The 14,491-nt window shown below is 49.3% G+C and overlaps 4 protein-coding genes across 4 annotated transcripts; all 4 read right to left on the bottom strand.

Annotated features, from left to right (window-relative positions):
- Nucleotides 1–874: 874 nt before the first annotated feature.
- FIBRA_01385 (uncharacterized protein) lies at nt 875–6,760 on the bottom strand (the record flags this gene model as incomplete). Its single annotated transcript, XM_012323260.1, has 25 exons — nt 875–966; nt 1,022–1,097; nt 1,179–1,211; nt 1,278–1,454; nt 1,511–1,564; nt 1,618–1,781; nt 1,834–1,996; nt 2,058–2,089; nt 2,146–2,194; nt 2,247–2,295; nt 2,348–2,481; nt 2,545–2,680; nt 2,732–2,785; nt 2,851–2,918; nt 2,975–3,097; nt 3,135–3,467; nt 3,545–3,634; nt 3,688–3,911; nt 4,031–4,170; nt 4,228–4,408; nt 4,469–4,579; nt 4,630–4,752; nt 4,805–4,971; nt 5,865–6,218; nt 6,312–6,760. 25 exons carry the CDS (start codon nt 6,758–6,760, stop codon nt 875–877), a joined length of 3,576 nt encoding a protein of 1,191 aa, XP_012178650.1.
- A 460-nt stretch (nt 6,761–7,220) lies between these two features.
- On the bottom strand, nt 7,221–8,200 carry FIBRA_01384 (uncharacterized protein; the record flags this gene model as incomplete). Its single annotated transcript, XM_012323259.1, has 3 exons — nt 7,221–7,692; nt 7,764–7,948; nt 8,012–8,200. 3 exons carry the CDS (start codon nt 8,198–8,200, stop codon nt 7,221–7,223), a joined length of 846 nt encoding a protein of 281 aa, XP_012178649.1.
- A 365-nt stretch (nt 8,201–8,565) lies between these two features.
- FIBRA_01383 (uncharacterized protein) lies at nt 8,566–10,012 on the bottom strand (the record flags this gene model as incomplete). Its single annotated transcript, XM_012323258.1, has 3 exons — nt 8,566–8,995; nt 9,057–9,241; nt 9,296–10,012. The coding sequence occupies 3 exons, from the start codon at nt 10,010–10,012 to the stop codon at nt 8,566–8,568; spliced, it is 1,332 nt and encodes a 443-aa protein (XP_012178648.1).
- A 563-nt stretch (nt 10,013–10,575) lies between these two features.
- FIBRA_01382 (uncharacterized protein) lies at nt 10,576–14,381 on the bottom strand (the record flags this gene model as incomplete). Its single annotated transcript, XM_012323257.1, has 12 exons — nt 10,576–10,956; nt 11,009–11,081; nt 11,138–11,295; nt 11,351–11,470; nt 11,536–11,580; nt 11,609–11,650; nt 11,701–11,831; nt 11,896–12,124; nt 13,817–14,002; nt 14,057–14,248; nt 14,299–14,315; nt 14,372–14,381. The coding sequence occupies 12 exons, from the start codon at nt 14,379–14,381 to the stop codon at nt 10,576–10,578; spliced, it is 1,584 nt and encodes a 527-aa protein (XP_012178647.1).
- Nucleotides 14,382–14,491: the final 110 nt, after the last annotated feature.

The raw sequence follows: 14,491 nt of genomic DNA, 5'->3' as shown, positions 1-14,491 counted from the left end.
AGCATGAGCAGGCAACTCATCAATCCTTATGACTCAAGCCAGAAGCTTCCAGCGTTCAAGGCGGGTGTGGCAGTGAGTGTACAGGGTTATAAGCAGCTGTACCCTCGAGCTGGATTGGCATTCTACCCTCAGAGTTCCGTTGTATTTCTTTCTTCAGTCAACTCACAGACTCCTATTCACTACTCAAAGTAAACACACGGATTAATGAGCAGCACGCAGGTAAGCTGGTCCTCGAGCATGACTGGTATGCATGGTCCTCACGTATAACCTGTCCTGCTAGGCGGGCTCCAGTCAGAACAATGGGCATTCCGAGCCTGAGGATGATTACCAATCCCCAAGAACTCCACGCCGCACTCCCATGGCATGTCAATTTTGCAGAGGTGAATAGCCTCGTGTATTTTGTTGGTGTTCACATAGTGACGAATACGGACATCAAGGCCGCAAACTAAAGTGTGATGGCCGCCAGACTTGCGCAAACTGCCAACGTCGCGGCATCGCGTGTACATACGTACCTGTGTAAGTACTAAGTGTAGGCGCAGTCTCTGCGCAGCGTTGCGGTTCTAGGCTGATAGGAGTGACGCCACAGTTCTGGTCAACTTAAGTGAAACGGACACTTTATCCTGGACGGTGTAATCGGATTTCACACTAGCGTGAACACGTTCATTTTTGTTTGTCCACACTAATTAGTATCTCTCCTCATCTTTCGCGTTCGTTGCTGTTGCAATGTATCCATAGAGACACCCATCGGCTCACCGAACACAGTGCTTGCCATCGTATTTTATAGTAGCTTACACGGCCCCGCATTGTACATACGCTAGCTATTATTAATCCACTCCACCATATTTATGTCGATCGCCCAGAATAGCATCCAGGTTCACGCAATGAAGTAGCGAACGAAATTCCTTTTGCCTAAAATCGATATGGGGACGTCTGTTTCACGCAGTAGAACAGATGCGAACACAGCCACTAGATCCGCATGCATCGGTCGGAGATTGATGCATATGCCGCAAAATCAACTCACCAAGCTGCTCAGTGTGCCTCTTGGAGGGTGATTGTTGCGTGATGTAATGCAGTACGGCTGTCACAGATATCCACACCTAGGTTCTTACAAAATCAGCTGCTCGGCACTATGCTACCAAGGTCCCATACGCCATGTGGCGTCAAGGAGCCAGACGTACGTTTAGAGATACACTTGGCAACTCGTTGAGCAACTATGAGATGCAGACCATGTGGTCGCAAGGTCATCCGCAGTGCCACCGACGTAGTCTAAGACTAACCTCAAACGCTTCTTCTTTACTCGTAATCTCGACACATCTTTGATGCAGTGGCGTCGGGAAGATTGGCTCTGGCAATGACGCAAGGAATCGAAGAAGTGTATCCGCGACAGCTAGAGCCAGTCTTTCGTTGTCATTGGTATGTCGAAGTATGTCGAACTCTGTTCCGACATCTAGGCACTTTTCGGTGTGTTTAGCAATGTTCTTAGCCGTTCACAGCAAACATCCAGGCTGACCTCGCGTATGCTGTGAAGGAGTTCTTCATCTCCGGGTTTAAGGAAAATTCCTTCCTGGACATATCAAGTGAGATTCAAACCCACGCAAGGTGTTGTGGAACGCCCACAACTTCCGTTGCATTGCTCATGATCCATTTGATCAGCAGCATGATTTCCCGGGGAGCGCTCATCATGTGCTCCTCCGGGAGCAGCTCGGATAGGCTCCTGAGCGATTTGATAGGCCCAGGTAATCGCGTCAGCCAAGTCACATCGTTGGCAAAGCATGTGCGCTCTTCCTGATAGATCAGCCTGATCCGTTATCTAGGCGGAGATCGAGCACACACCATATTTTCCAATGACAGTAATAAAGTGATCTTTGGAATATGCAATGTGTAGGACCAGGGTAAATTCCAGATTCGTCGTGCCACGATTCAAACGTGACGTTACATTGTTGTCTAATTCTGTTGATAGAGCCAGCGTCGTTCGTTGACCAGGTAAAATGAGGCCCTGCAATCGAGTCCATTTGTTCCGGTAAGCGTCAAAGCACCTATGCAACCTCGGAGCGCACCGTCATCTTGTCAATGGTTAGCCACTCGGGATCTTCATGATATGCATACAATTAGATCGAATAATAATAAATGCATGAAGCAGCTTACGAGGGATCTGCTCGGTGTTCGCGCCAATAAAGCGATAGATACATGGCACCTTCAACATCCATGAGCGCGAATGAGGAAAACGCTGAAACTGTGTGACGGACCTGCCCGATGTTCTCCAGATCAAGGGTCTTCGTGGCGCGTTGCCGATAGCTGAGAAAAATTGCGTTGAGTCATACACCAGTACACCTTTCCAATCACGCACGATATCTGGCCAAGATCCACAATCGAATCACTCAGCCTTACTTTAGGGGTGACATCTTCATCTTCCATAGAGGCCACGAGCTTCCACGTGTCCTCGATGAAAGAATTGTAGGCGACTCTGTTCAACAGCGGCGTCTGTAACATCCCGCGGGGCGTTTATTTAAAGTTCTTCCGCACGACACATTTGTGATGACGCACCGTCATCCTGAAATCTGCAGACACAGGCCTGTGGTCGCTCATTGTGATCTCGGGATGACTAGAATATTTGAATTGTTTCAATTCCACCATAGCTGAATGAAGGTATAAAATCCGGTCGGTCCACCCTGGCTTCCGTCTGCGCAGCGCGTGTTAGTGCAAAAGGCGTTACGGAGGATCAAAGCCCCACTTCGTGTCATATCCTTGGTCATCTGGAGTAATACCGGCGCTGAATCTATAAGAACTAGGTTAAGGAACCAAAATTTAGTTCTGTCAGCTTCGCCAAGGGGCAAATGACGCGTAACACACGGTGGGTGCGTAATGGGATGTTCAGAAAATAGTTCAAAGGCTTTGTTGGTCCGCATTGCAAGCCGCAGCTGCACCGAGGCTGGTTTGAGCAAATCAACTCGGATAAAAGGGCAATTCTAGAGACCTGATCATAACCGAGAAGAATTTTCCAGTCGAGATCTCGGGATTCTGATTGAGAACGTAGCAATTGACGTATGTCTATGTCGGGCAAATTGATTCTATAGTTGAGGTCTGCACCTCCCTTCAACTGAGATACAAGTTAGGCGCAAACGGGTGAAACTGACCACCCTGGAGGAAGAGGCACGATGAGAGACGAATAATGCTACACAAAGCGTTTCACCCACCATCCAAAATAGAGCGTCAGTCTCATAAATATTCAAGGGCAAGATCGGGGCATCTAGACCATCTTCAGATTGTATCGACGGCGCGGGAATCCCCGAGTCAAACATCAGTCTCTTCGACAGATCATGGAAATCCGCATTCCTTCTTTCGTACATCTCGTCAAAGGCCGCAAGATGAGAATTGACGAACGTTAAAACAGTTGGCTTAGGGGAATGCACTTTGGACGAGAGGGGCGGGACATATGTTAGTCGAAGCGCGGTAGCTCCTTTATTTCCCTAATGTAATATTTAGAAAAAAAAGAGAAGTCTCGCATAGAAATGCTTGCCATTATGCCCAGTATTCCAGACCCTACCGAGGCAGATTTGATGTCGACAAAACATGACTTCAACTCCTTTTTGACGATCGCCACAAGCAACATTCCGACAAGTTGTTTGGATGTGAGCTACGTATTTTTGATCAAAACTGTCGTGACAGAATAGAAATTATTAGGCCTACCTTCTCGTATAATGAAGCCTTCTCACCCAGGCCAGCAAACAACGCCGCGCACCAGGCGTCTTCTCGTACAGTCTTGGTAGAATACAACAGAGCTTCAGTAGAGAGGTCGAGTTCTTGGAAAGCGAAAACCAAGAGATCCGAGTCCGACAAATCTGAGGAAATTATATCTGGACTCTTTGAATGTGATGACGTCTCGACTAGCGTACTTGCCAGGGAAATTGAATCTAATTGCGAATTAGTAAGATTCAAGGTTACCGTCAATAACCAAACTGATTTTCTGACTCCCCCAGTGCCGAACATCTCCCGATGATTGTCAACCGGAATCTTATGAGGGATGACTTACCGGAATTGTTTTCTATTGAGTTTTTCGTCGTCAAATGTTCCTTCTGGAGCGGCTCCGAATCGTCGAGTCGACCCCCGACCCAGGGAGAGAGATCTTGAGATGGCAGCTGTCCATTGACGTTATATGTCCCTATCCGTATTCTTCGAGCATTGGATTACACTCAGTCTTGCCGGAGCATGACAACGTAAACTACTAACCGCAGAGACGATGTCCCTGGACAATTTGGGATCAAGTCATGCTTTATCTTGCTTCGTATCCAATCTTCTCTGACAAGCGCAATATCTGAAGTCTCGTCGCCTGGAATGCCTGCGCTGGCGGCTGAAAGAAGGGTGTGCAAGGGTTTTTTGAGAATGCGGATATCCGGAGGGATAGATGACACTTTCACGAGTATGTCAATCGAATTGCCGCGCGATAAGGAACTTTATGGGTATGACGCACGCATGGGGATCCGACTAGGTTCGGCGAGGTAAGGAGCGAGCCATTTGTATATAACCGCGGCTTCATAACGTGCCTGTTGGGTAGCTTCGAATATCAATGGAGTCAGCTCCACTGCGATGTATAATATGATGTGACATCATACAGGGTTGAACGCTACATACCGGATATTTTTCTAAGACGTCGGTATGCTTCTAGGACAAGCTTCAATCCTTGCGAATCGCGAGTGATCAAAGAAAGTGGCTGAGAGGCGGAATCATGGCCAGGATTAATTGTCAGTACCATTTCTAAAATGATAGTGAAAACTGGAAAGAAGCCATCTATGTTCTATGAGCGCACCTGTCCCTGGTTGATTTAGGGTATTGGTTGTAGAGGAAGGACGCAGATCGATGTTGTTTCGCCGTGACTGAGCCATAGTTATCGAGAAGCCACTGGTAATTTGGAATATATGTTCGAGGGCATATTGAGAATGATGTGGTTGCGGCTGTAAAGTAGTCTGTTTGGTTCTAAATATGAAAACGCTAGTCGGGGAATTAGTTCACAGATTTTTCTGGTCCAAAATCGCTGAACAGAAGCAGGCTAGAAATATCAAGTGCAATGGGTGTTGTCTTCCGTTCAAATAATATTACACTACAAAATTGCAAATAACATTCCGTTGCATCCGTGGACAACTCACCATCCTGATTCATTCTCCATATTGTGAGAATCTTGATGAGATACAACAACCAGCAACTTCGTGTGCGTATAGTTATTTTCGATGTTATACTCGCGCCCACCTGTCTCAGCGTCGGCGCGTGTGCGATCCGACAGTGAAGCCGAATCCGGAGCTTCCTGGGTCTCGATTGCGACTACGGCAAATTCGGTCGGACGCAAGAAAGCCTGTATAATAAGCTCTAGTTTGTCGTGCATTACATGAACGTTTATGGTTGAAATTCAGCTCAAAAGGGTTTTTCACAGTCAATAGTCGAGTGGTCCTGATGATGTCGTGCTGATGTCAAAGGCGCTGGGATTGGCAACTTGGGCGCGCGATGGTCCCGCTTTAGCGCTGAAGCGCTAAGGTTTCGAAAGTGATTTTCTTGCCACATCAGCGCCGCAGTACTTACGTCTGGAGAGCATTTCCTGAAAGAAAAAACATAAACCACTGCATGCTCACAGCTATTAACGCAATAGTAGCCAACACAAGTACTATTGGCAATAAAACTATGCTGATTAAAATCTAATCATTCAAGACTATCGATATACCACACTGCTCCGTTGGACGTCAGACACAAGCCACAAGCTCTCTCACCGCTATAACATGAACACCTCAGTGACGATGTCTACAACCCTTTCGGTATTTATTGGGTACCCTCCATTCCCCGCAGTACGCCGTGCCTCCCTGCACGATTTGCATCCGCACCCGGTAAGTGCATCTACTGAATAGTCATCGAAGGTTTCGCGCCTTGTCTCTCTCCGCCCTTGCGACAGCTGTTCCCGAGCGCGCGCAAGGCGTACGACAGTGGGTAGACCCAGCTTCTGTGCTTCTTCCTCTGTAAGTGACTCCGGGCGTATGCACAGGTCCATGTAAGCAGGTCTAAGCCATTGCGGAATGTCGTGCTTCGTCGCCAGGAATATCCGTTCGACAGGATCCAGCGGAGGAGCATACGTGGCTATCTCCCGGATTGCCCGTTCGCGAATCCTATCGAACAAAAACCGCGACGAAATGGACAGTATTGCCACCCATTCATCTATGCTCACATCGCGTTCGTACATGCTGTGGTATGGTCAGGAAGATCGAAATAGCAGATGCACGGTTGCGAAGGCCAAATGGTGAGTATTGTCGTCTCATATTTGTCAAGTCGCTCACCCGTTATATAGAAACGACAGCAAGCATTCCAGTTCAAAGCGCGTCACTCCTGGAAGAGCAATCGCGCTTTCCTCAGTCTCTCCCTCCACGCTAGCACCTCCCAAAGGACACGAGAACATGTCGCGGAAGAATTCAGAGTCGCGTTCCAAGAAATATCGATGGACTTTGAAAAGACAATCATGTTCGGTTACGGGATCTGCAACCTGGTTCCGAGACCTGGTTATGAAGTCGGGATGCGGTGAACACAGAGGGCTCACCCGTAAGAATACTACACCCTCGTCCATGAAGAAACGAGGATGGCGTGCTGTCGATGTTGTCGACAGCGGCACATCTTGAAATGTCAGTGTTAGTGATCCCTGGCCGCTCTCATATACCAGCCCGGAAACCACTTTATCTTCGTCGAGGTTGGTGGAGTCGAGCTCAGGTCGAGTACGCGCCCGTAAAGCCATGATGCGTGATGTATCGCTGAGAGAGGAGCAACAACAAATTATACTCAAGCAGCACGAAGTTGCCACGAACATATGAGCCGACCGCTCTCACGATGCGTACCCAGGCAGCTCTGGTTCCGAAGTCAGTGGTCTGGCTATAGTGAGAGAGGCCACTCATGAGAACTTTACAGTGTCGGATGCGGTGAAGCCAGCAGATCTGCATTTGAATGAGTTGTGCAAAGCACCCGGGCGTTTTTCCGTTATGCGGAGCAAGAAGCATATTCAAGTCATGAGAATGAGCGTCGTCGGCCCGCGCGGTAAGAAGCGTGTCTACTAACAAATTCGACCCAAGGGAGTATCATAGCTACAATAGGTTTTACAATGTCAAGCATATCAAGGACCATCAGCCTCTGACCTGATATTTTCTAGATAGGAATCAACCATGATCGATCCGACCACACCGCGATGTTAAAGATCCAATCTATGCACCGAGAGGTGCTTCAGGTGAGGGAGGCCAGAAGACTTCTCTGACAATTTCCGCTACGCGAGGTGAGCGATATGGCTCATAGCTATCCGTCGTAGTGAGTCCCGGCCAAGCAACCCCTCCACTCTCCGGTGGAGGGGGGGTCAAAGCAGGACGCGACTCGATTGGCTCTTGACGAACGGCCTCGCGCGCCCTCGCGAGCAAAGTAGTAGTTTCTGTTCCCAACTTGATTGCTTCATCCACTTCAAGTGGGTTCGCCCGTTGGCAGATCGCCTCGTACGATGGTGCCAGCCACTGGGGAATACTATACATCGTCGCGAGCACGATCTTTACCACAGGATCAACTCGAGGATAATGCCCGTCGATCTCACGAATGGCACGCTCGCGTATTCTGTCACAGATGAAGCGGGTTGAGAATGAGAGGAGGTCTATCCATTGAGGCAGATTGAGTTGGTTGTCGTCATGCATCCTGAGGGACAACAACGTTAACGCAGGTCAATTCATGTAAGAAAAAACGGAGTGTAGAATCTTGGGACATACCCTTTATACACAAAATGCAATAATGCCTCGAATTCGGAACAAGTCACTTGGAGTAGTGGAATTGCAGCGGCGTCGTGGGTACCCTCCACATCTGCTGCACCTGGGGGAAGCTCAAACATGGTGCGGAAAAATTCCGACTCGCGGATGAGGAAATAACGATTGACCCTGAACAGCTTGTCTTCGACCTACATGCGCATGTCCGAGCGTCAGGTGCACGCGTAGACCGACCGATAGACTGTGGCGCTTACCCGAAAGATTACCAATTCATCATCGAGATAATACTCTGGGTGCCGCTTGGCTGATGAAGTCGGCGGGAGCGGAGGCAAAGGAGGCAGCGAAGGAGAACGTAGAGAAGGACTCGGACTCGGAGCAGGAGAGGACACGCGAGATGGTATAGGCGACGTCGAAAAGTCAAAGGGCGAAGGAGACCTGGACATTGTAATCGAGTTCGGGGAGAGCAAGAGAGTGGGGCGACCAGTAGCACTCTATCATCTGTACCAACGTTTAAGAATAAATGGGCGGCCCACGAGCCGTGGAACCGCTCAAGAAGCAAACCTTACAGAGCCGCACGAATTTGTAGCTGGGACTTGCCCATTTCGGCTCCAAGCCGCTCATCCAGTGCAGAATGATCGCTTGCATACTAGTACACAGCAAACACTGCCGTACAGACGCACCTGCGCGATTATCGGCTAAAGGACAGTGGGATAGAGATGCAGCCTAGATCGAGGTAATACAAACCATACAAGCCATTACTGCATGCAGGTGGAACTCCCGACAATACTCACAAGCACAACAGTGGCCCTCATATACGTCTCGACCCATCCCCGAGCCAGAAAACGTCCATTACGACCCTAGAAACTATCTCTTCATCTAGAGTCTCCGAGCCACTGGAGCGATTTCCATTCCGTTTCTCCTGGGAGCTTCTATAGGTCTCGTCGCGAATTGTCTCGCGCGCACGTCCAACTCGAGCAGTGATACGTGCGCCCAGCTCTTCCGCTTCCAGATCGTCCAAGGGATGAGTCCGACGGCACAGATCCGCATAAGCCGACGCAAGCCATCCAGGTATGTCATGCCTGATTGCAAGTACGATGATCTCGACCGCACTGAGTGACTCACGCCGAGCGGTGATCTCACGGATGGCGCAAGCCCGGACTCTGGAAAAACGCAGCCGCGTAGACACATTCAGCAATGTAATCCACTCGCTCAAAGACACTGCTTCATCCTCGAATACCCTAAGCGGATGAGAATGAACTGGCTATCCATGTGCAAGGCACTGCAATCACGATCACGTACCGGTAGTAGAGGAAATCTAGCAAGACATCAAACTCATGTTGTCCGACCCCAGGAAGCACGATGGCCGTGTCATCTGTGCCCCCGGTACTTGCATCCTCGCTAGTACATCCAGAGAATATCTTGCGGAAAAATTCAGAGTTCCGCTCTAGGAAGTGGCGATGTACTCTGTACAAACAACCGGATACCTACATCTCAGGTTTAGCCATATTCCAACGTCATATCGACGTACGTGCACTTACATCCAGTACCACCATCTCGTCTCTCATGTAGAAAACGGAATGGCGAGTCTGAGATCCGGACCCTGAGAAGCAGGACGAGCAAGAGGCTTGCGAGGGCTGGAGATCGTCCTCTACCAGCGTGGTTGACCGGCTGCGGTTTGCTAGCTGGTTCACAGAAGATGACAGCGCCGTAGCAGAAGGTGGACTCTTCGGAGGTGAGGTCGATATCGTTGACACACTACGGACATCTTGATGTGTGCCGAGCATGTTCGTGCTCAGCGATGACTGAGAGTTCTCTTGGGGAGACACATAGTCCGGATGAATAGGAGAAAGGAACTGAGGGCTTGGGACGTCAAAATCTTCTCCCAATAAGTCCGTTCTCGAAGGTGTATGCACAGACATTTCCACTAAGGATGCGACGCTGGGCGAAGGCGGCTCCACGTAATGCACCGGGAGCGCATCCGCATCCAACGCGGACAAGTAGCTTGGAGATGATACAAGAGTAGATGATTGTGACTTGGTGCTATCAAAAACGACTTGCGCGCGAGAGGGAGGAAGCGCTGCGGCCCAGATTGGGAGAGGCGAAACCTGCACCGGGGAGGATGGTTGCGACGAAGCAATTTGGAATGTGGAGTGCTGATGCACCCAGCTCGCTGGGGATGCCGGCGCAGAGATTACATGAGCATGGAAAGGGGGGCGCAGAACAGGGATGGTGACTTGCAGTGAACTCGCAGGCATGTGTGGGATTGGAGCCAGGTTGTCAACGGGGAGGACTCGAGGGAGGCTTAGTCGACGACGCTCTCACCAGAAGCTGTAAGCATAGCTGGCTGTGCATCCTTTACATGCGCCTTGTGCGTGTCCAGGGATGCAGGAGCAACGCGTGTGAAGCATGCTGGGGTACAAGCCTCTGCTGGGCGACTACCGAGGCCGAAGGACAAATCGCGTCGGAAACAATCCTGACTCGCATGCAATCTCTAGAATACCCCGTGTTCGAACTTGCAGTGATAGTGACAGTGGAGAGTACAAATACGGGGTCGCACGACGCGGCGGTACGAAACGGGGTAGGAACAGTGCCAGCCTCGAACCTTGCACAAGCTTAAGCCAATTCAGCTTGGTCAGATGCATCTTCATTTGCCAGGCTCTCGGGCCAAACGTGCAATTGAGCTTACGCCATAAACGAAACTGTACACATCGCGAGTACACTGCAAGATCAATCGTAGACAAAATCCCTAGTTGAAAATATAGCTAGCAGAATAGATCCATCATGATACATCATTATGTCCTTAGCAAGAGTAGTACATTCAGAACTTCCAACCGCCTGCAAGATTCATCACATTATCCGGATCGTACTGGGTTTTGATCTCCTGCAGCATGGCAACATTGTCCCCGTACATATTTGCCAACGGTGTGTCGTAGATGGCATAGTTGGGATACAGCGCTGCACTGGCTACACCAGCCAGCTGAGCCAGATAGCTTGCGCTTTCTTGCATGACTTGGTTGATGAGGGAGTCTGAAGCCTCTAAACCCCACCCGTAATAAATGTTCAATGGCAGGACCGTCTGAGTACGAGTAGGAGGCCATGCCGAATCTGATCCATATGAGAACGCATTGGGGAGGAAGGGCTCGACGTCGTAGCTGACAAATAAGCCAGGAACTTCGAGAGCGAGGTTGGAGGACCAAAACTGCAAATATGTCAGCGAGGTTCAAACTGCTATGAACCAGAAATGCACATACTTCCGTTTCGTTGACAATAGCCTCCATTATTGATGGAGTGATCTCATATAAAGATACAGTATCGAAGTAACCGCTACAATAGTCACTACCATTCAGCTCAAGTAAGGATGTTCGGAAGTCTTCACTGACCGCAGACCAGTAGTAACGTTGCTTGGAGCGGAGAGAACGAGCGATAGGAAGGAACGGGTGGATATATCCTGAAGCAGCGCTGGGATAGCCAAAAATTCGTCAAAAATGCCGTCTGGCTGAGCGGGTGCATCATAGAAAATGTTAATTTCGGCAATAGTCTGCAGCACAAGAAGTCAGCGCTGTTGCGACAAAATCAAAGATAATACAACATACTAGGCCGAGGTCATAATTGAATGTTGATATGATAGAAGCCTTTGGATCAGTCACGTTGGCATAGAAGTTAGCAGTTGCCGTCTCGACTTGGTCGATCTCCGAAGTAAGGATTATACCACCCTACGAACAGTCTGACAGTTAGCCAAGATCCTCTATCAGGTCAGCAGCGATTTGCTTGCCCAAACTTCTCCCTGTGGGTAGGCCTTCAGAGTGAATTGTGTAACAATCCCCTTAACAAACACACTGTCAGCCCGATACGGATTTATCAAACTTCTGACTTGCAAAATTATTGAAACCACCCTGCAGAAGATGTGAGCATTGTAACAGATCTGGAAACGCGCTGTCCTCACCTTCAAAGCCCAAAATAAATCTGGATTTGATGAGGCAGTCACTGTCGTAGCAGTGCCATTTGGAAGCACTAGGTCGTACGACACCATGGAATCAATAGTTAAACCATACTGATTAGTCAAGAATGAGAATCCTGTAACCCAGCCAACGCAAGAAATCAGAAAATGCTGATCAAAATGTAAGCCTCATGACGTTACCTCCGCCCAGCGTGAAGCCTGCAACGCCAACACCAGTGACCCGCCCTCCGACGACGTTCACACCAAAGGGTTCCAGAGCCGCGTAAACGTCATCCCAGATGAGCCCCGTGCCGATCTCAGCTGTCTGAGTAGTCGAATCATACGTAACTCCATTGAAGCGAGCCATGGCAATCTGCACCCCCGTCGTCGAGGAGAAACCTGGGTTAGAAGCATGCCCACCACCTTTTACCTGCAACAAGACGCATCGTAAACATCGACAAGATGCACAGAATGAGGAAATACGCGCAGCAAACGGCGTTTGAGTGCTTCCAAGTATTTGTAGCTGACAGAGAGTGAGATTCAGATTGAAGACAGCAAGCTGTAGTATTGAGCCTCACTATGGCGCCAACATCTGCCGTTGTACCCGGCTCCACTGAGCATGTAGCGACCTGCGAGCTGGACGAAATGTAGTGCAGTGTGTCTTCGAGATAATAATACTCAGCTAGGAAGCAACTTTCAATATGGACTCGATTTCACATAAAGGAGAGGGAACATACGAGGGTAAAACACCTCTGATGCCGACGAGATGGCTTGCGCGATTTCTATACATACAGCCGCGACATCCCTCTTCATCAAACCCGGATTTGCGGCGGCATTGACAGCGCTGTAGAGCGTAAAAACCAGCGATACCACCAAGAGCGAATCGCCATAAATCATCATGGACGCAGTGTCCTCAAGTCCAGGTCTGTTGACAAAACCTCTTTGAAGGGGTCAAAATGAGAGGAGAAGCAGACATGGGAACATTGCAGAAGACTGCATATATAAAGGTGTAGAACAGGAGGTTGATTCACACGAACCGCTGAACGTACGAGTGGTTTGACCCCGAGGTGTACAAAGGTGGAAAATACACCTCAGTGCATCACCATCACGCTGGCAGCACTCACGCACGCACGCACGCATTTGCCGAAGGGACCATGGTAACGTCCAGACAGCCACGGACACTTTTGTGCCTCTGCTAAAACGTTCAGCGGCGATTAGGTGAGTTCAATCAATGACGAATATGCGAAGGTGATCTGACCATATGCGGTGCCATCGCTGACCGCACCACTGCCGATACGTAGTAGCGCATCCTTGCATTCATTGACGTGCCTAGTTGATTCCATAAGTCAAAAATATGAGTAAGACGGCGATGAGCAATTTTGGATTAAGATTCCCGATTCCAAAGGAATGCCTGGGTCATATTCATGGAGGATACAAGTCGAGAACACATTATCAGAAAGGCACCGAGTGATGCCGTCCACACATGTGCACTCCGCTCAGCGAGCTCCGAGGCATGTTCAGTCAGCATCCACGACAAATCAAGGCCGTTCTGCCCAGAGGCCCCAACGCACTAGCCGGTAGACCGTTATTAGTTTAAAAAAATAGTAGTTCATGGCTGACAACTCCGATTACGACTCACCCACCAGCAATAGCTCAAAGTATCCGTCGAACGAGTAAATAGCAGCCGATGCCCGATATCGAAAACGACCATGAGGACGGGTGCGAGAGGAACGCCGATGAGATACGCTCGCCTCGCAACAACTAACGTCAAGATTTATTAGGGCATACCTCAGAAGACGCCGTGAGAGATATCAGTGAGGTCCATTCTGAGAAGCCACTGCAGACATGTTTGTACTCTTAAGCGTCCACGCGGTGCAGACCTTCAGTGAACAATCATCTGCAGCAGGACAAACTCGGAACTTCTCAGCAAAACACCGCGAAATAGCATAAGACCGAAAAAGCACAATAGTGATATGCGAGGCATGCGTCATGAATAAGCATGTGATGTACATGTAGTGGTTTTGCAAACTCCCCCCGACAGCACTACAACAGACGGTCACACCTAGAACTGAAGAAAAATACAGTTTAGATACGAATGAGCAGATATACCAAGGGAACGTACTCGAAGAGGTTGGAAGAACCATTTGTTCTTTCCGCCTGTGTATCGGTCCTCCAGCAGTTTCTTTATCTGCTTCTTTGAGTCTTCCCGCTGCGAGGGCTCCTTGAAGGTATCCGCTGCAACAGTGCCCTTCAATCCCTCCAGCTCAAGCGCGTATCGTGTGGGGAATAGATGCGAGTAGTTGACCACCTAGCAGTCCAGACATATGTAACCAATAAAAAACCGAAACTGGAACATGCGCACCTTGATGAAAGGCTTGATTTTGCTCCGCTTCGCTACTTTCTTTGAACCCATGCGCTTCGTGACTTTCAATGGGTAGCGCTCGATGCCAGCAACGATAGCATGGGGGTATGGTCTCTCCTTGGTGCCCTCGTCTTGCTGCTTAATGACAACAACCTTCTTGCCTGCCTGGCGTCCTTGGAGGATGATCGCTACCTGGCATAACAATCAATACAAGTTGAATAGCGGACCTCGCGCAGTCATACTTTTCCTGGCTTGTACACTGAAGATACATATGAGCACAGACGAGAAAACATACAAGCATGAATACAAACATACCTCGCGGCATCTTGAGGAATAATGAGTCGAAACGATGAGCGGAACCCTTACCGTATGCCTCAGTACGGCTGATCAACGGAGGGCGCGGCCTACAGCCACTCGGCAAATACCGATCAATAG

The sequence above is a fragment of the Fibroporia radiculosa genome, assembly GCF_000313525.1.
Source record: "Fibroporia radiculosa TFFH 294 genomic supercontigs, scaffold608, whole genome shotgun sequence".
In the NCBI taxonomy this organism is placed as follows: domain Eukaryota; kingdom Fungi; phylum Basidiomycota; class Agaricomycetes; order Polyporales; family Fibroporiaceae; genus Fibroporia; species Fibroporia radiculosa.
This window is presented reverse-complemented; position numbering and strand designations above follow the sequence as displayed.